The sequence below is a fragment of the Cyrtonyx montezumae genome, unplaced genomic scaffold (assembly GCF_038088225.1).
Source record: "Cyrtonyx montezumae isolate F1298 unplaced genomic scaffold, pur_monq_1.0 scaffold_3, whole genome shotgun sequence".
In the NCBI taxonomy this organism is placed as follows: Eukaryota; Metazoa; Chordata; class Aves; order Galliformes; family Odontophoridae; genus Cyrtonyx; species Cyrtonyx montezumae.
In genome coordinates this window covers 49,157,331-49,179,606 of record NW_027072034.1, presented here as the reverse complement: position 1 = coordinate 49,179,606, position 22,276 = coordinate 49,157,331, and the positions used below count along the sequence as shown (strand labels likewise).

Genomic DNA, 22,276 nt, shown 5'->3' with positions numbered 1-22,276 from the left:
TGACTGTGGTAGTCACAGCAATTTTTATCAGACTGCACGTTTGGCACCAAATGTGTGTTCCAACTTTCCCATCTTTTCTTCTTTACTCTGCTGAATACAAAGTCTAAATTGACTCGAACCTTTATTATTAGAAATTACATAACTTATAAGTCAGTTTCTTAGGTGGTGCTAATTTTACCTCCATATTATGATCTCCCGCATCAAGAAAGAATCAAATACTTGTGAGGAATACTCTATTTAAACTGATAAGTATTCAACTGCAAAATACTATGTAACTTTCAATATTATTAGTTTTGTCTAAAAGTATTTTATAGAGTCTGCTTACAGCTGAGGGATGTTTATGTAAACTGATTCCTTAGTAATATAAAACTGCATGGTAACAAATTGGAATTTCAGTTTACTTAAAGTAAAACATCAGAAAATAGCCCACCTCTGTGATTTTAACACCAATTTAAAACTTAAGTCCTATTTAATGGGATTTAAAATGATTATGTTCCTAATTAAATACTACAATTTTGTATAAAACCCAAACATTCCTTACAGTCTGCCTGACTGCTGGCCTCCCAGTCCACTCTGCAACCAACCTGGCAGGTTACCCCATTTTTAAACTACTAACATATTTTAGACAAAAAGTCATAGAAATATTGAAGAAAAAAAAAAACACAGGAGAAATGAATGTCATCCCATAGAATCTCTCTCAAAAAACCATAATGTTACAGGAAAAAGTTATCAGTCAGCATATCAGGGATGTGTAGCACAACACAGAAAAATAAATTATGAGGTACATAATCATGCACAGAGAAACAACAACAAGGATCTAAAGGTATTTCAGAAGTCAAATTCTGACTTCTGACACCTTCCATCTAAAAATGACATTTTGCTTTTTAAGCAATGAATTGGACTTTGTCTATATATCCATTGATTTCAAGCTGTACATGTTGGTTTATTGAACACAGAAGGAAACATACTCTCTAAAGACAAGAAACTGCCTTTAAACATAGAAAAATCGTGGAAGTTAGCATTCATCCACAATCTAGCTGAAATGCAAGGAAAACATCTCTAATATCATCACTTTTTCATTTTTTAATGTGGATTTTTAAGTGTCTAAACACAACAGAGGTTCTATTGGAAAGAGTTTAAAAGTGATGAGTTCAATCATTACTGAACAAGAGATTTTCTCAAGATTAATCTCCCCTCATTCCTTGTGCAGCCTGCTGAAAATTTGGATCAGGGAGCATTTCCTGGCCAAAGAATTGAAGTGGTAAAGACAGGAAGAGATGGTAGAGGAGAGACTAGAAATTCTGTGCTAGTAAAATTAGGCCAGGAGCAAATTATCATCCTTTTTGCCCAGAGCAACAGTGACACAGGAGCTGTGACTCAGCTGCTTGCCTGAGTTTTGACGCCCTTAGGACATTTCATGAAATAACAGAGCTCCACCATTGCACTTTCTGTACTTAACAAAGGAAATACAATGCTAAAATCAATTACTGGGAGAAAGCAGATAAAAGTTCCATCTATTTTGAAATATATGGATGATTCCTAAAGGCTATAACTGAGGAGTCATTTGCCATTTTCTTTCTTCCTCTAAAGCAAAGGAATAAAGTGTCAAAAAAGAAAAAAAAAAAGGGCCCCAGAAATCCATTAAGGTCCTTCAATTTGAAGAGATTTATTACTGTTGAGAATATATCATAAAGATTTGCGGAGAATCTGATTGTCAGCAGTGGTGATCTTCAAAAACAGTTAGAGGAAAGACATTCTGTGGACAGAGACCATCAAGTTGAGAAGCTTAGTAACACCTCAAAAGTGAAGAGGGAAAATTTGCTGGAAGACCTGGTTTGTTGGATAGAGAAATTGCTGGTTAGAAAAAAAAATGAATACCCAGAAAGGAGACCTGAGTAGATCTGAAAAGTTACGGACTATTAATATGCAATTAATTAAAATCTAAGTAAATATCATGATAGACTGAGTCTTAATTGAGACTGAGACTTAATTTGCTAAGTTTTCTTCGTATAAATTATTTTGAGTGGGAATGTATTTGTTATGCTTAACAATACTTAAAATAATTGTTAAATTACATCTTTTACATTCTTTGAAATCAGTAATAACACTTTTCAGATATTCCAGCATCTGAAATAAACTCTTAGTGTAGCTGATTTCAAATAAAGGATAACTAGGCTGTTATAATCAACTGATTCCAAGTTATTTTATTAGATATGACCTCTGCCTCAAAAATACATCCTTGAGCTTATACTCAGGGTACCCAGTAGATACTCCAAAGAATCATGTAGAAGGTATTAGAAGGTGGAACATCCTATTCAGAAAACTCCAAAAGTGCTTTATGTGATTAAATTCTAGATTTAATTACTATTATAAAGTGAATGGTGGCCAAGGACAGTTTTGTACAGATGCTCCACTGCTTGCCACAAATACATATGTATCAATTGATCCTTTAGTAAAGAGAGAAGAATAATACTGCAAGAATATATTTTTCAAGGAAAGCATTAATTTAGTTTTTTTTTTTTTTGAATTCTATTGCAGATTAGTTTTATCAATCAACCTTGTTAGAAAAGAAATAAGAAATAAAAATAAATCAGTTACATATATACAATTTCTCAGTCGGTAACGCTAACAATTGTGAAGTTTTCCACAAACCAAGAACCTCATTATATTTTTCTACTCTATTTCTTCTTATCCAAACATAATCATAGTTACAGTCTTTCAAAGTACTGGAAGATTTGTAAGAAACAGTCAGCTTCAGCAGGTTGGAAATGGAAATGCATTAAATGCGGAAACATTTTGGGTACAAAAAAAAAAGCTAAATAATTTGTGACTGACTCAGCATTTTCTTCATTTTAACTTATTCAGATGGAAATTCACTGACAATTCTTTTTTCAAGGCAACTTTACTAGTTCATTTTAAAAACTTAACGCTGCTCAAATTTGAAAAGCTACTCCTTCATCAGATATAACTTCTCTCAAAATATATTACCTATAGCATAATAAATAGTAGAATGTATAGTAGAATATCTAAAATAGTCAACAAATTAACAATAAAGCCAGTAAGAAATAAATAGGATTTCAAGACAGGGAAAAAAAAAAAAAAGGAGTTCACCTTTTCTTTCATAAAATAAACAGAAATGACTCACACATGACTTATCATTGAGAATTCATCACAGCAATGAAAGACTGTGAAGGAAGCAAACAGAGCATACTCATCTCTAGTGTGGGATTGAACTTGATGCCTGACCCTTACAGGAAGGGAGAGAAACGATTCACAGACTTCATATTAAATTTGGCCTAGAAATTAAGACCAAGTAAATGGGACAGAAAAGAAAGAGCTATTTTCAACAGAACTATTAATAAAATCTACTTGGTAAATCACATAATTACTCCGAAGTAATTAATGTAATTTAAGTAGAAGAAGAAATGGATTGCAAAATTTTGGAGGATATCATATCATCTTTGTTACAGGCAAAAAAATAGAGAATTGGATCACTTCAACATTATACAACCAGCACAATACCAGTTCCTATATATTACTAATACTTGCAACTACCTGTATCAGAAAACTAACTTAACTTGATTTTCAGTTTAAATAAAATTACAGTTCTGCTCAACAGGATTTAGTACTTAGGCACAAAATCCCCAAGAGCAGTGTTTAAAAACAGGAAGACAGTTGCTACACTGCCTACATTCACACAAGAAATTGTGTGTGTCAGACAGCAGCCTCCCTCTATTGATCACAATTGCCAATATCTGGAAAAGCAGCTTTCAAGCCCTTTCCCATGTTTCTCAGCACTGGGACATATAACAATTTGCTGTGCAGTGGTGGGCAACCTTACTACATCTTTCACCTTGTGTTTCTATAAGGAAGAATGAAATGGGAAAAAGTCCTATAGTACAATGAAAACTGCATTTTTTTTTTCAGCGAGCTTTTAGTGAAAGATCAAAACCAGAACAACTGAGAAATGCAACATTTCCCCTAAGTTTTGTAGACTTTATACAGGACTTCAGTATTTTCTTTTAATCTCACACCTAGGCTTATCAGAAAGAGAAGTTTTACACATTTTAAACACTGCTCTCCCATCTGGAATTTATCTTATTTTCATAGCAACTTAAGTCTTCTTTTGTTTGTTAGTCTGGAGTGGGGGGTAGGCACTGACCTCTTGCATGCTGGTGTACTGCTGTAGTAAACTCTTATATTTATAAATCTGTAGGTTGTTAAATGATACTGTGAAAAAACTAATGTTTGTTAAATCACCTCATACTATTTATCCTATTGCATAGACATTTGATAATTTAACTAGAAAGTGTAAAACAGTAATATCAGGCAACAGATATAATCTTTCAAGGTAATCAATAACATTTACTAACAGACTTAGAAGCATTTGTTATGGATTAGCTTTCATTAAAAATCTGAGAATAAGAAAAAAAACAGGTTTTCTATATCTCAGATTTCTCCCTTCTCTTGCTCATGTATGAGTAATTTTCAAGTGTTTTTATGGAATGCATATAATCAAATAAACAAAAATACGGCTATGATAGATTAAAAAATATCAGCCACTGTGTTCTATCATTCCCAATAACCAAAATCAAAGGAAACTAAGAGCTTTTTTCTAAGAGCTTTTTTGAGCTCTCATTCTGAATTTCCTGGTTTATTAAGAGATGTTTTTCACCTTCTAACAACTGTTCTGTGTGACGTTGCATTTTAATGCCTAATAGAGCAACATACTAATAAGACTATTAGTACTGCTATTCTCCAAACTTCTGTTTTGGCCTCACCAAATCTGAATTCTGCTAATTAATGTACCCAACAAAAGTCTTAAGTATTTCTAAACGGCGTGTTAATTTAAGTGCTTAGAACTTATCTCTTAAGACTGTCTAGATTGCAGATGAGGTATGCGTTTCCAAAGTTGTTGATGCAGAAAGTGATGTTTGTGTATTTTTTTTTCCCCTCCATGAATTCTTACAAGTTTTTGTTACGTTCAGATTTTGATGCATGACTAAGTATTCGGGTACTATAAAAGAGCTGGAGAAGAGTATTTATACGAACTTGAAGTACTCAAAAGTAAAGACAGTAGATAAAGGTGCTGAACTATGGCACAGAAAAAAATCTCAATGCAAATCTATCAAGAAACTAAATTTAAATTAATTTAATGTTCTGTGTGCATTAAGTTATAGGCAATGTTTTGGCTCAGCCAATTCATGGTTTGTTCCTTTTCTCCTTGACAAGATAGCTACTTTTTCCGGAATAAAATCAATTTCTGACAAACACTATTTGTCACAATTTCTTCCAACAATTTTTGTCTTCATTATAAGTTTCTTACTACTTCGTCCTTTAACAGTTCAATTTTGCTAAAACTCCACAGCTAGTAGTAAACTATAAAATGATACATGCGTATTTGCAAAATAAACTTATTTTTCTCCTGAATAAGTGTCTCACAGGTCTTTTTTACTCGACTAATATGCTGTTACTGATCCTTACTCAGTTTCTTAGAAATCAAATGCTTAAAATTTGATTATAAAAAATGTAAAGTATAACTAAAAGACTGCCAAGGGCAAAAATCAGTCAACAATACAAAATTAAACCCACAATACAAAAATGGATCTTTGTTTAAAGGTAAAGAAAGTGGTCTCATGCAGTCAGTGGAATTACAACACAACAACAAACCTGAATACTTGAAGGCCCCTTCCAAAATTTGCTCCTAGAAAAAGCAGTTGGACTACTTATCAAATATGGCTCAGGCTATTTGACTACAAGTGTTCAGAGTTTTCAGGAATAGATCCAGAGGCAATGGACAGAAACCAGAACACAGAGTTCCATATGAACTAGAATATGAGTATTTGTAATTTTAAAGAAGCAATCTGATTGCAAAAATAAATGAACAGCCTGAACAGGTACCAAGCAATCTTAACTAACATTGCCTCCAGGTAAGCCAATTTTTAAAACTTGACCAGGTGTATCCTTGCAATGTTGCAACTCCACATTAGAGCAACTCAGAAGTATTGCCCTTAACACATTACTTCCACTGGAAGACAGATAAGGCAGATCATTACAAAAGATAAATTTTGGCCAGATTGAATTGGGAAATTGAGGGTCATGGACTGTACTGTAGGACACATACATATAGTCTCTAAAAGGCTTACCTCAATTCCCTTACAAAAGAGTGTTTAAAAAAACATTCTTGAAGTAATTAACTGGACACAGTGCTGAGCAAGCTGCTCTAGCTGACATTGCTTGCATCAGCAGGGTTGGACTAGATGATCTTAAGTCCCTTCCAATGTAAATGACTCTATAATTAAAATTGGAATTATCAGTTGGAATTATTTCAAATAGAATTAAAATTAATTTAAAAGACTGGAAAAATCACTCCTTTTTGCCAAGGATGAAAAAGTCATTTGTGGAAGTGAGCTACTCTATACGAATTTGCAGATTGCTTCAACACAATTGGCTGCTTTGCATCTGTACACCTGACAGTTTCCTGAAATGAGTAAGATGTTCAGAGTAAGACATTCAAATTACAGGAGCATTCAACTTTCAAATAACATGACTATGCTGTAATTTACTGTCACAGAGGTCTGATAATTGTCCTTAAAACTAGGAAGAAAAAAAAAAAAAGGAAAAAAAAAACCACAAACCCAACAGAAACATACAAAATCTCTTCTGAGAAACAGATTTTTTTTAATCTTACAGTAATGACAGATGTTGTGTATTTCACACTTGAATTAAAGACCATAACAGAAAAAAAAAAACCTACTTTGAGTAAGAGTGACTGAAGAATTCAGTACTGGAACCTAAAGGACAGCAGCCTTCTCTTTTCACACTCAGCTGTTTTCCGTAGGTCTTTGTGCATGCTGCATTGATAGCACCTTCTCTTTCCATCTTTCAGAAGGAACACGACAGTAAGCATTTTCATCTAGGACATTTCATCAATTTTAATTTACTTTATGCATAGCAACAAAACATATTCTAATGGGCAAACCTTATTATCACAACTCATTTCTTTATTTTAATATTTCACAACTGACTACACTTAAATAAAAAAGAAAAATGTACCACATGGTCATTGTTTGTCCTTGGGGGTTTTCAGTCTCCTTATTCTCCACAGTCATTATTCTACATAAAAATGACAGCACAATATTCAAATAAATAAATCTTCTGATCAAAGGTCACTTGCTCTTTTACATCTTCTAGGCCCCTTGCCAACAGATGCCAATCAGCAAAACTACTGCTAACCTTTCCCTACAGTCAACAGGAATCATGGAAGCAGATTCACTCTAAATAGCTACTAAAACTCAGTGACCTAACTATGTAAGAATATCTATTGCTGTCCTCTTGGCTTTAGATTTTATTTTGTCTCCTTAACTATTATTATTCATTTCTAAATATGTTTTGCACACTATAAAACACTGACCCTTTGATTCTGCAGTCTTTTCACATACCGGGGCATTACTCACCATCACTCAAGACTCGGGTAAGTACCAGTATGGATCCCAGCAACAATGAAAGGTCATATAACTGTTTTTAAGACATCAGCCATCCTGTTCATAAATGCTCACAGGACAAGTAATAGTATCTTCACAGTCTCCAAAATAAGAAATGTGTCACAAAGGATCTGTGCTGGTGATGCAGTCATTTCTTATCGTCTAGATCCTCTAGTGGCACAGAATTGTGTTGTCTTGTTCCTTAATAATACAACTCCTGCAACCATCATTGCTGCTCATCTGACATACTGCAGTGTCCTTTTCATAGAAAATTTGAATGAAACCTAGTAGAGCCAGACTGCTCCATGGCAAACATCTGTTGAAGCTAAATAACAAAACCAGCAGTTTTCCCAACAAGATTATTCCTCAGAGCTTTGAAATAAAAGCTATGTTTAAAAATCACTCCTTACTAACATGACACATGCAGCATTCTGTAGAAAACGAAACATTCCTTTAAAGAAGAAAATGCACACTTCTCATATACAATTGGCATAAACACACAGAAATTGGTTTAGAACCATGCACTATTATTACTACATAAGTTAATGCTAAACAACTACTTTCTCCGTTGAGTAAAAAAAAAATAAAAATAGAAAAGCATGGACTTTTTCCTCAGCAAGAATCAGATCAAACCTGGAGTAAAGATTTTTGCCAGTTTTAGCTGTAGAACGGAAAGGTGGATACTTCTGCTACCTACACATGGTGCTTCCTTCATCTTTCTCTCCCTCCTCCCTCAACAAGAAAAGTGGTTCACTGTTTTGCCATTCAGTTTCACATATAGAACAAGCGAGGTTGTGCATTATGATGCCAATTCAACAAGAGTATTTGGAAACAGTCCTCATATAAAATAATGTTAACTACTTAACGAGGTAATGGTGCAAAAAGATTTCCCTCCTCAATCCCCTAAATCCCATAAGGTAAATTCATCTTCACTTAGGACTTCAATGGGCTTTCTCTCTGCTTCTTGTCACTAAACAGAGATAAATGATTTTCCTAGCAGTAATAGTAGTTTTAATTGCTAAACTGCAGAAAACTCCCCACTCATAGAACTTAATCTTACGTGTCAGATAGACATGAATAGGCTTAGATTCTGTGTAACCAACCAAAAGGCCACAAGACCCATCAATTAATAACGGAAGACTAACACTCTGTAACAGTGTAAACAACAGCAAGACGCCATTAATATTAATTGACACAAACTCCTGTGTTTCCCAAGAAACTTAGCCTTTAACCATCGTAAATGCTTTGCTCCAACCTCAGTGTACTGGGAATACAATATATGGAGTGCACTGTCTATAAACTGTACAGAAAGAAACAATAACGAACAAATATATGCCTCCTATTTTAATTTTTGAACCATCAGATTACTATTCAGTGAATATCAGATCCAGTATGACATTCATCAACTAATTACCTTTTGACAAGATTCCAAAAGAAAATACTTAGGCAAACAAACCACAGGCAGAAGGACAAAGAGAATGACATCGCTGATGGGAAGATGCTCAGAAGAACAGAATGGCCATTATATAGTAATATGCAAATGGAACACCAAGTCTCACCCAAAATGATTATAAAAAATAGGTAAGATACAGATACTCAATTAATGGGTACCAGACTCCTGTTCTGGCTCAGTACTCAATTGTGTACAATGTATATTAAAAAAAAATAATCCAGATAACCTGGATTGCAGATTTTTCTTTGTTATTTCCTGCTTTATAGTAGAGATAATTCCATTGGTAGGTACAAACGATTAAACCAAACATAACACTTCCTTTGAAAGAGTTCTCAAAGCTGTCTTGAATGCCATATATAAATTCATTACATATAGTTAAGGTGAAGAATTTTTATTCCATGCATTTATTATTTATTATGAATTACTGAATTCTCATTATAGCATTTGTTACAAGGTAAAAAATCTTGGAATTCTTGATGCTAAGGACAACATTGCTAAGATCATTCGTTCAGTTACAAGCTAAAGGAAATGTTTTAGGAAAAGAAAACAAGTATCTCATTTGTATAGAGCTATGCATTGTATAACTATTACTATAATTTAAATTAGATGTATGTAAGAAATCATTCCTAAAATTTCATAGGGCCATAATTTAGAAAAATGTCTTCTTAGGGTTATTAAAAGTTACAAAATTAGCCAAGCAAAACAATTACTTTAATATACATTTCCATTCTGTTCCTCAAAATGTCACTAGTTCTATAACAAAAATGCACCTTGAATTGCACTTATCTGGATACAATTATGTACTTATAAATGTCTCCTACAAGACAAACTTAAATTGAGAAACAACAAAAAGGGTTGCAGAGTCAAAATCTGTCTTCCTGTTTTCATGAAGTTCATGACTATAAGTACTCATATCCATTAATAATAGCTCAGACAAAAAAAAAAGCCATATATTAAAAAGAGAAACATTTTTTCCTTCATGAATAATACATCAGCAGACTTTAATCTCATAATAATGATGTGAAGGACTCCTAAGATCTCCTGATAAACCATCATGGGAGAGACTGTCCTCTCAGTTAAATTCTATTTCTATCACAGAATAAACATGTTGAAGAGAAGACTTCCCCTCACACAACTGAGCACAGAATACAGCTTCTTCAATAACTCCACACAAAACGATCAGTAGAAGAACAGTGGAACACAGAAAATAATAACTCTCAGCTTTTTTTTTTTGTATAAGATGAGCATCAGATTGCTATTATTCAGAAATGACAATATCCTAATCGTGTAATTACATAATGTGGTTATAATATTGTCTTTTTTTTTTAAAAACAAACTTCTTTCCCCATTCTTCCCAACCCTTTTGAAGATTAATTAGCACACACAAAAAAAATTCATCCTGTCTGTTCAGCAACCTTGGTAAAAATAGTAATAATAATAAAAATCACAAGATGGAATAGTATGTTCCAGTATTTTACTTAGCATACATTTTACAGGGAAAAATATGTATATAGATCAGTACAAGGCTCTCTTTCCTAGCCTGTTTGATGAATATTAGAATGTTAATATGCAAAAAAACATTCTTCACATCTACACCGCAGTCAAATACCACTTGGTCTGATAAGAAAAGACTTTAAGGAACAATTTTTTTTTCCTTTTTTTACTCAGGATGTAAAACAAGTGGATAAAAATATCTACCTAGTTCAAACTAATACAGGATAATTTGTAGAAAAATTGCAGAATTAAAAACCTTTAGAAATGTAGCCAAGATACCAAAAAGCTGTTAAATAGTGCATCAAAGTCAGTTTTTGGAACGGCAAAGCTTAAGATGAAGTATCTTTTCCTCCTTGCCTGACAAGACATTAAAACTTACAGGAGTTGTGCATTCAAATAAAATTGACAGGAAAAGTATAGATGTGTTCAAGCCTTATTTACTGGCACACTTGAATAAAAAGGAATATGTTTCTTGCATAATTTTTATATATTAATGGAATTGTTACTCAAACTGCTTGCCTAGACATTTTTATGTAATAACACAGTTACTCAGTACTCAAAACGTAAAATAAATCCATTTATGTTTAAGAGTCATTTGAAATCATTCACTGCCTAACTGAACTAATTTAAAAAAAAATCCAGAAAATAACTGATGTATGTTCAGTCAGATAGAAAGAGAATCAAATATAAAAGTGTTACACAAGTATGGAACACAGCTAATTTAAAACTTGTTTTACTGAAAATGTAATAAATATTTCATTAGTACCTTTCCCTATACACACTTATTATATTTAAGTGATGAACACCACACAGTGGTAGAACAAGTTTGTAATTGCTCTACTGCTTACGAAAGATCCAAAGACTGACTCTAAATAATGTCATTCAAATGCATAATGACAACTCTTATGACCAAATGTTTAGTTCAAAACAGCACAATCTAAACCTTCTCTTATACTGTTGTAATTTCAGTCAACAACAAGCACAGACAAGAATGTCATATTGATCCTAATTGATTATACATAAAGAAAATTATGGATGCAACTTAAATCCAGAAAGCTAGTAGACAGACAGAATTAATACCCATTGAAAAAAAAAACCCAAACCATTTGAACCTGCAAATGCTTTCAGAGTTTTGGCACGCTATGAATCCTCACTAACTTTCTGAAGGTAGGTTTTCATGTTCTTCACAGATCAGAAAAAAGATCAGTAATGCAATTCTACCAGATGGAGAAAACAAAAACAAACTCAAAGGAATAAGCCACAGTCAGGACAACCATTGAGAATACTAATGCAACAACATCTTCACTCTTAATACATTGCTTTGATGAATATTAGAAAAAGCAATAAATCTGTAAAAAATGGTTGCTACTACTTCTTATTTACATCATCTCATCAATATGAAAATACAACATTTTATAAAAAGGTAGAATCAGGTGGCAGGATGCCAATAAGAGCAATTATTTGATTATTATTAAAAATTATTATTCTAAAAAGGCATGTAGAAGATTTCATTTTGAAGCCTCTGCTTCTTCAATTACAATTAACATTTACATCATGCTTCAATTTAGGTTTACTCTTGATTCATTACACTTAAAAAATTGAATCACAATAAATTCCAAATGAAAGATTTACTTCTCTTTTCTTGTTTTCATTCAAAAATTGCCCATATTAAAACATTACAGTTTTCTATTTTGCTCTGATATTCAATCTTTACGAAAGAAATAGGAGAAGGACAGCTGCATTCAAGTCTGAAATAAAATCACACTTCAGTCATGTATAACGAGATTCCCAGAGACATAGTAATGAATATAAAGTAAGCCACAGCCAAACTTCTGATCCATGTGGCAGAATGCAATATACAAAGCTAAACATAAATGAACCTCAGCATCAGCTGCCTCTGATTAACGTGTTCACCATTAAACTACATATTTTTCCTTATTTTTAACTGTAAATTGATTAGCTTCAGTACATTTTTACAGCACACATAAGTGAATCTTATTTCCTAAAACTTCCATGAACAACAAAAAATCTCTTCACAGAAACGATTCAGAATTAAAATATAATCCTCCCAATCATACAAGGATAGAAAGTAAAAAAAAAAAAACTAAAATCAAGCTAAGCATCATCATCTATGCTTACATTCCACCTTCTTTTATAAAAGACCAAGTTAAAGTCACTAAATGGCATGAAGAAAGACAGTAAAACCTGAAATTTCAGTAAAAGACAGGTTTTTCTTTTGCACCATACACTATGACAAAACAGTCTTCTTGGCAATATAGCTGACTGAAACTAAATACCATAAAAGCAGACTTCATGCAAGACCATAAAGAACCCCATGTTGTAGTAAGATTCAAAGGCTTCCGTTAAAGCATTTCCTTTTTTACAGCAGAGGATGAGAACATATTCAGTACAGCTGAAATAAGTCTGTTTTTCTTTGTCTGGACATCAATCATAACTTTCCCAAACAGAAATTAAAATGAATATTTAACACTTTTCCTTCAATTGGTTCATCTCAAAAAGATGATACAAGCAAAAACAATGAAATAAAATGCAAAGAAAATTTGAGAATTTATTATTATCACACTGAGGTAGCATTTTATAACTGGCTGCTTTTTTGGTTCCTTTTAAAAGGGTGGATATTGTAAAAATCGCTTCAAGAGGATCAGTGCTGTTTATACTACATTTGAATTAAGAGAACTCAACTGAAAGCTCACAAATGCTCAACTGTGATCAAAAAGAACAACCTCATTCAGATACATTAAAATGATTTCTGTCTAGGTAGACATGATTTTGCAAATAAATAATCTCATCGCCAACTCCTCTGTTCTGCACACAGTGAATAGAATCCAGTTTTCCTGAGCTTAAACATATCATTGTCTCAAGTCTTGACTGAGAAATATTTTAAGATTAGAGTGGTACTCTTTTTTCTTTCTTTCTCAGTCATTAAAACATACAAGATAGAGCACGTTTCATAATGTTACAAGTAGAATCTATTGAAAAAACAAGATGTTCTTTAAACTGTTGCCCAAAACGTACAAAGATCTCCCTAAGCATCTCTTTACTATTACAAGCATTGCTAGCAGCCAACTCCAGCTGGAAACAGATAAAAGGAAAAGAAAACAAATAAATAAAAAAATCAAGGCCAGACTTCTAGAACAGTACAACAAATGCCACCTAAAGCAATCAAATGACTAAAGCAAAATAACTGCCTATAACACACTTAATTAATAAATCCTATCAACATGGGATCAAGACATCCATCAAGGATTTAGTTTTCTAGACCCACAGATCAAAGTAAGAGTTTGCAGAAATATTATCCTGGCAATTTTTCATTATTCAATGAAAAGAGGGGAAAGTTAGAATTTCATGATAAAAATAATACACCACAGTCTCAGTATCAAAGTTATTTTCGCAGTAATACTATGAAAGACAATGGGCAAATTATATCACACTCTGCTGGATTTCTGAAAAGCCACCTGTATTTTCCTTGTTGCATGAATCTCTTCAACATCGTACCTGGTAGCCCTTTCAAAAATGAATTTTCTTATTCACTTTTCATGGTTATTAAATTTATTAAATTTAATGTACTTCAACTGTTGGGGTTTTTTTTGTTATAAAAACAACCTAAGCCAAAGCTACCTGAACTGCATATCCAAGAGATTCTTCACCATGAAGTACGTACCAAACAGATAAAAACAGATACATAGAAGTTGCTAAAGAGTTCGCTGCAGAATTTGAAATCCTTTTATAACTATGCTCCAAACAACTATAACAACATCATAGTGTATATTTGTAAATTTCTTCTTCCAAAATGCACTGTAAGAACAGAGATAAAGATTTACTTACCTGATCCTCTTTTGGTCACAACCTTCAGGCTCTGAGTTAGAGTAGCATACAAGAGAATCAAGTTTGGAATAGGAACTTTCATCTTCTCTCTTTCCACAACTGCTTCCTAGAATACCAAAAAAGAAAAAAGAAAACATTAGCTTTATGTTGATATTGAAACAACTTTGTAGCAAGTAATTATAACACTGGCATTTTAGAAATGTTGAATACAGCTGTGTTGTTTTTTTTTGTGAGCAACTTAATGCACCAAAATAATACATTGTTACTGAATAGAATATGTAAACTGAAATCACCTTAAAGAAAAAACATACACACATCGCATTTAAACCTACAGAAATAATTCTAATTTTGTAGACATATTGAAAATTCACCATGTCTCTGTTAAAACCTTGAAAAAGATCTCCTGAAACTTTTATGATGAATTCATCATACGAAAAATTATATTTTCTTGAAAAAATAGTACCAAATTACTCTTTACCATGTAACTTTGTTTCCCTAAAATAAAAATAAAAATAAGGAAAATAACACCCTTCTGCACTGGTTTGGTTCCATTTATTCGTTCTACAGACTGAGCACAAGATTTGCAATGAAACAAGCAATGAATTACAATCAAATGTGGTCATCTTCTTGGGAACAGAGATCTATAAAGGCCCACCAGAGATTCCTGTAAGTTCCTTTTATATGAGTTGAAATCCCATAAGCAAGATCAAACAAATTCACTGCAGCAAATGAGAATGTTTTAGGACAAGAGAGAGACAAATCAGGTTGTGATTCGGCCTTCACCTCTTCAGATGTAAACAAAGATTTCCCTTTCTATTGACAGAACCATAAAGACCTGTAAGATCATGTAGTCCAACCACCAACCTGTGCCTGCGATCACTATAGACCATGTTCTCAGTGATACATCTACACATTTCTATTGTTCATGTTCTCAGGTATGAGAAGCAGGTGAAAACAGGGAGCACATATTTTGTTAATTCAGAGGGTGTAAGGATGTAATCTACTCATGATCTTGTTCCAGCTTTGTTCTAAAACAGCTGAAAGGACTAAAAACCTACATTTTAATATTTTAATTTGTGAAGGTAGCCAAGTCTTCTGTTTAGACCATTTAGAAAGTAGTCTATCTCATGATAACGTGTATTTTATGTAAAGTCTTACATAACAAAAGAAGAGGCTGTGATCAGTGGTTCTTGAAATTTCTAAGACTCGGTTGAAACCAACAGAGTTTTGATATTGACCTCTGCTGATCACAGTCCTGTACAGAAACTGAAAATGTTCTCGAACCACATTGTTCAAGGATTGATTTCAAAAGAGACCGTTTATCTTTTGCACTTTCATTGGCAGTCAGGTTACTGAGTACCCAAGACATTTCTGAAATCAGTATCTTAAAAAAGCTTTATTTTAGAAGAGAACAGGTTGGAAATAAAAAATAGTGGAGGTGTAAAGGAACACATTATGGGAAGAATTACTTAAACAATGATGACTCCTGAAGAATCTATCTTCAAAAGTGCAACATTTCAGGGTATTTGAGAAGTAAGTGCAAACCTAACGCATTCATGATTGTGGCTTTATTAAAGATGAGTGAGAAAACAGTTAGAAAACAGCAGTTTTTGTTATCTAATTTTTGATAATGATATTTATAAACAGAGATTAAAAGAAATAGTAATACATTTGCTTTAGTAATACAATGCTTAGTAATACATTCACTGGCTGTGAACAAACTCTAGCATTTCAGTACTGCAGCTTAAGGACTAAAATTTATCCATGCTCACATACCATACAGAGGTTAGACAATAAATCACCTATCAGCAAAGGAATTAAATGTCACATAGGGAATTTCACTACATTTGCAACAATATGAACGTTTTTAGTCAAGATTGTTTAACTAAACAACACAACCATGTGCATGATAAATGACATAAAAGCTTAGCATTTTGGAAGCCAGAAATGAAAGTTATATTTCCAGGAGACAATGAACAGATATCACAAAGTGTTATGCAACATTTTACTGCAGACCTGAGTCAAGCATTTCTGCAATCAAAATCCCATTTCTCACTGCACTAACATGCCGCAGGAAATCCTGAAGCTGATATCTTCAGCCTCAAGGGCTACTGAGAGTCAGCACCTTACTCTGTGTGAGCCTATTTCTGTCCTAACAACAAGAGAAGATTACTAAACATTTACAAATTCAGTAAATAGTTTCTGATTGTGAAAGCAGATCCAAAAACATCTTTACTGACCATCCAAAAAAAAAAAAAAAAAAAGATTCCTGATTACTCTAAAAGACATGTAAATACATGTAAATATATAAAGACATGTAAAAGGGGTACTTGCCCTGACCTGTTAGTCTGGGACGGAGTGCATAATACACCCCCTGTGATCCAAGCAGAGACGGTAAGAGACCTGCTCCTCCATCTGAACTGTGCCACAAGTCCATGGGACCAGATAGGATCCGCCCAAGGGTGCTGAGGGAGCTGGCAGAGGTGATCGCCAAGCCACTTTCTGCCATCTATCGGCATTCCTGGTTATCTAGAGAAGTCCCACAAGATTGGAGAAGGGCAACAAAACTGGTGAGGGGTCTGGAGCACAAGTCTTATGAGGAGCGGCTGAGGGAGCTGGGATTGTTTAGTCTGGAGGAGGCTCAGAGGAGACCTTATTGCACTCTACCACTTCCTGGAGGGGAGTTGTGGTGAGGTGGGGGTCAGCCCGTTCTCCCAGATAACTATTAACAGGACGAGAGGGAATGGCCAGAAGTTGCACTGGAGAAGATTTAGATTAGATTTGAGGAAACATTTTTTCTCTGAAAGAGTGGTCAGGCACTGGAATGGCCTGCCTAGGGAGGTGGTTGAGGCACCATCCCTAGTGCTGTTCAAGAAGCGTTTAGATGAGGTGCTAAGGGATTTGATTTAGTAGTTGGGTAGGGTTGGTGATGGAGGATGGTTGGACTAGATGATCTTGTAGGTCCTTTCCAACCTAATGTATCTATGAATCTATGAAATACATACAGCTGCACACTTTAAATATATATGTCTGTACACATGTATTTGTAAGAGAAGCATTGAGCAAAAGCTACAGAGCTTGAACCTATTAAAGAAAGCCTTTGTAATACAAGAATATCAAAGAGAAACATCTCTTTCAACTAAATACTTGTTTTGGTCCATTTATATTTCAGTCATTTAAATTGTCACATCTATTAAAAAAAAGCCCTTTTAACCGTGAGTTGCATATAAAACATTGTGCCACCGTAGAATCCAGTCCCATTCACATTTATTCTCAGGTATTACCAGATATTAAGGTCTGGCTTAAAGGCATAAGCAAAAGAAGCTTGTAATAAATCTCCAGAAAAATAAAGTCTGCTGCTGTCTTTGAGTAGTTACCATTACAGGGTGTGAAGGAAAAAAAATGGCTTCCAGCACTAGGCATTACCTCCATGGAGCAATATGAGCAATAAAGCAGATCTTATCCAGATTCTCCCTAGGGTCTTCCAACCCTTCTGGTTTCCACTACCTTTCCTGCAGCACAAGTTATATGCTGGCCTTGTCTTCATTTTAAAAATCAAAAACACAAACAAACAAAAGCAAGCAAGTTAAAGATCACTTTAGTGAAATCAGTGCCTTCTGCCTTTGGACATCATTAAGGAAGCTGTAGAACATGGCTCACATCATTCTCATGACTGATTCAAAGCAGGTGGTTAACATCACGTGTCTCCTGTTCCAGGTGAATGTCTCAGCAACTAACTATTCTCAAAAATGTCACCTTGTTGAAATTACTTGCAAAGATAAAATAAGCAAGTCAGAAGGAAGTTAAAAAGAAACATCCCAAGAGGGATCTCATAATACACAGAAAATTCTTTTGCTACTGTAATGAGCATGACTGAGGCCTATATTCCACGATGCAGTTAGGTTTTAAACTGAAAAACAAAATAAAAACATAACTCTGAGAATCCAAATTCTTAACACTTAAAGTGATATCTTATGAAACAGCTTGGAAACAGCTATTTTTTTCATCAATTAGTTGTTTACTAGTAAACAGGCAGGAATTATTAATTAAAAAAATCTTATTTAAAATGGAAATAACAGAAGTTTGCTGTTTCTTGAAAGAGTAGGCAGATACACAGCTGACATATGCATGTACAAAAGGCCTGTCTATCATTTTAATTCTTCCAGAAGTTAAGACAATGTATGGTAGTTACAGACTTCATTGCTGCTTCTGAAGTTGTATGAACACCAGTATATTTTACAAACTTTGTCTTTAAGACTGCTGGTCTCTTTGGGTGAACAGTAGACTAAAATTATACTTAATTTTTTTTCATTGCCCTTTTTTATACAATAGCAAGAATGGAAGCATTTTTCAGCTCTGAGCAGTATTCACCATTCTAGAAGTGCAGCAGTGGGTCACTTGTTTGCATGAAGCATCATATGAAATCTTGTTGAATATTTCTGAATAAAGGTATTCCACACAAGTTTTAACTGGGCACATTATTAGTTTAAAAAAAAAATTTTTTGTAGAAAATGTCATTGCTTGAAACCAAAATGACATAGGAAGCCCCTAGCATCTGTACTGCTGAGTATGTTTGCAGTTGAGTCAGAAATAGAAATACAGCTGCATCTCAGCACTAATGTTCCTTGGGGTAATGCCAAGTATGATTTTTTTCTTAAGTTGTCATAAATACTCACTGTGAGGAGAATGCATACCCTTACACACGTGCTCCCCAAAACAGCTCAGCAGAAATTAAATTAACTACAGTAAAGCAATTCCTGTAAAGCGATAAAATGAAAAAGAGGAAAAAAAAAAAACTCTTTTCCTAATTTTACTTATGTTCATTTTGGGTCCTTCCCAAATGCTAAATTATACTTAATTGATATAGGAAACTTTCTACTGGCTCAGTCTCTAACTGTAAATTTACGGGCTTGTATTTCAGCATTAGTCTATAAATGCTAGCTACTATCTATCAGCTAATTATCTGAAAATCATTCTTCCTGTGCTGCCTTCCTAACTTGGAAGGATATTCTTTTATATAAGTCCTAAACTACTTCATTATCTTCCACCACATCCCCTTCAAAGAAAAAAAATGTAGGACATCATGATTCCTGCAAAATACTTCACAACTGTTCCATAGCAGTGAGGTTTTAGGGAAGTCTTATCAAACTAACTAGAATTGAGAAATTGTTTCTCACTGATCTGTCGAGTGTATGTGTCTTAACACATACTTACATCGTAAGCATAAGAAAAAAGGCATCTTTCTTTTGGCATTATTCCTGTCACAAACACTGAACTGTAGGGTTCATTTGTCATTAAAATGCTATATCAATTAATAAGATTAGTTTGCTAATGATATGAACTCTGTCCCTCATGCAAGATACTGTAGAAATGATGATTTGACTAGAATTAGTTAACAGCATTCTGTGAATCTCCTATACATAAGAAAAATTTGATATTCCCAAAAGTTTCAGCAAACAAACCTGCTTTGCTTTAACATTTAAAGTAGTAAAAAAGAGATTCTATAAAGAAAGAAACCTACTGTCAGAACTAGACAATTGTCTGGGCTACTTGTTTTCCATTTTTGAGTACAACATCAGTGTAGCATTTGCACTTAAGGAGATAGACTAGCAAACATTTTACAGACCACTTGCATTGCTTCATGTGCTCCCAGTAATGTTATTAAGTGACTTTCTGTGTGGTAGGCAGTGGTCAAGACTTCTGGATAGTGCTTTTTCTATTAAGAAAAAACAAATGGTAGCAGATTGCATATAATTGAAATGTCATACACCATATCCTTGAGCATCCGCTATTGAATAAACAATTCAATTGATTTTCATAAATTAAAAAGTCAGCTGAAAACCATCTGACATGTACATTGGGGAACCACTGATGAGAAAGAAAACAAAGCAATAAAATTACAGCTTTTGAGTGGTGTCACATTGTCTTGTGGTATACAGGTCAGCAGGACATCTTCTATCAGTCCCACATAACTCATCAAGGTTGGCTCTAACAGTCAAAAGTGTCTCTGCCTACATAGCTGTGATGGGTCCTGTGACACTCATGTTCTTCGAGCAGCACATGTTTTTGCCTTGAGCTACACCTGTCTTTTAGAAACAGAAGTTGGCCACTCTGTTTTAAACATCTTCTTGAACAGTCATGACAGAAGTATCCATTAGATCTGCTTTGTGCTGTTCAGTTTATTAAAGAACTAAGGGCAATTCACCATCCCATCTGAAAGCAAGATAAGCAGCAAGGCCTTAATTCCCACATAGCAGAGCCTGCACAAATAACGTGTTCAGCTGAACGAATCAAACATACCAGGACTACCACTCCTTTTACAACTGAGTGACCTGGGAGAGAGTGAAAAAAACCTAGTACTTCATTATGCAACTAGTGCTGGTGCAATAGGGGCAAGAAATAAAAAAGAAAGCCCTGGAAAAGTATGCTAGTGTGTGATTCACACAGAGGTACAGAAACAATGAATATACAAGATTCTGTTTTCAGTGCTAGGAGCTTTTACATGAGAAAAAAAATATGTACCAGCACAAGTTTAAAACAGTGCAAAGTTCTTAGTACAAGCAGATGCCTGTTTTATAACAGAATATTCTAGTAACTTTGACTCCCAATGACACTTCTAGGAACAGTTTAATTCCAAAAATTCTCTAATAAAATCATCCACCTCATTCACTAATGACAGGGACATTTTGCCTCAAAATGAAGGACAGAAACTCCACTGTAGATATTCTGACAGAACATTTATGTTCAGGATAATAAAATCATAGTATCACATGTGTTGGAAGTGACTTTCAAAGGTCAAGGAGTCCAACTTCCCTGCAAAGAACAGGGACACCAACAGCTACATCAGGCAGCTCGGAGCTCCACCCAGCCTGACCCTGAATGCCTCCAGGGACAAGGCACCCAACTCCTCTCTGGACAACCTCTTCCAGTACTTCACTACCTTAATGTAAGAAACTTTTTCCTGATATCCAGTACAAATGTCCCCTCTTCAAATGGTTTGAAGCCATTTCCCCTTATCCTAATACAAGGGGATTGTGCTAAAGAATCCATCCTCTTCCTCCTCACATCCCCCTCTTTGATACTGAAAGGACACTATCAGGTCTCTCCAGGGCCTTCTCTTCCCTAGACTCAGCAGCCCCAGCTCTCTCAGCCAGTCCTCGTAGGGGAGCAGTTCCATTCCACTGATCTTTTTTGGCTCTCCTCTGGATGAGAACCAACAGGTCCTTGTCTCTCCTGTACTCAAGTCTCAACATCTGGACGCAGTACTACAGGTGAGGTCTCATCAGTGCAGAGTAGAGGGGCAGGATCACTTCCCTCAACCTGCTGGACATACTTCTTTTGATGCAACCTTACATATCCCAGCTTGTATTGTTAGTAGGGGTTGCCACAACCCAGACACAACACCTAGCACTTGGATATGTTGAACCTCACAAAGTCCCACTGGGCCCAGTGTTTGAGCCAATCTAAGTCTAGGTCTTTCTAGATAGCATCCCACTCTCTCAGGCACGATGACCACACAGATCAATTTACTGAGCTTGGTACACGATCCTACTGTCGATGTCTGTAATAATGTTATTAAAGATATTAATGAATCCTGATGGGATACCAGTAATCACTGACTTTCCATCCAGACACTGAGCCATTGGCCAATTTCTGGGTAGAAATAATCCAAATAATAAACTTATTCACCATCACTTTAGATTTCTGGTTTATATAGCATTAATATTAATGGTTTCCTTTAATATTTCACACAGTAGGCTATATGCTTTCATTTTTCTCATAGTTGATCCTTATTACATAATCTTATTAATGCAGGGTAACTTTAGACTTGGGAGTACAACGTTTCCGATTTAATCCTTACTCAACTCTGCCATACTAGAAGTTAGGAAAGTGGCTCTAATTTACATTTCTTATATTTCAGCTCACTCTGTATATTTAGGGCTGTGGAAAGGTGGAAGCAGGTGTTTCATTTATTCCTTCTCTTGCACAGCCCACCTAC

General features: G+C 34.5%; 1 protein-coding gene across 2 annotated transcripts in view; it reads right to left on the bottom strand.

Annotated features, from left to right (window-relative positions):
• IL1RAPL1 (interleukin 1 receptor accessory protein like 1) overlaps positions 1-14,368 on the bottom strand; it is a 583,898-nt gene extending 569,530 nt beyond the window's left edge. Inside the window, exon 1 of one of the 2 annotated variants that reach the window (XM_065741550.1) lies at positions 14,278-14,368. In XM_065741550.1, the coding sequence (XP_065597622.1) occupies positions 14,278-14,359 (82 nt within the window). In that variant the 5' untranslated portion in view covers positions 14,360-14,368. The remainder of the gene's footprint in view (positions 1-14,277) is intronic. The other variant, XM_065741549.1, reaches the window with a different exon arrangement.
• Positions 14,369-22,276: the final 7,908 nt, after the last annotated feature.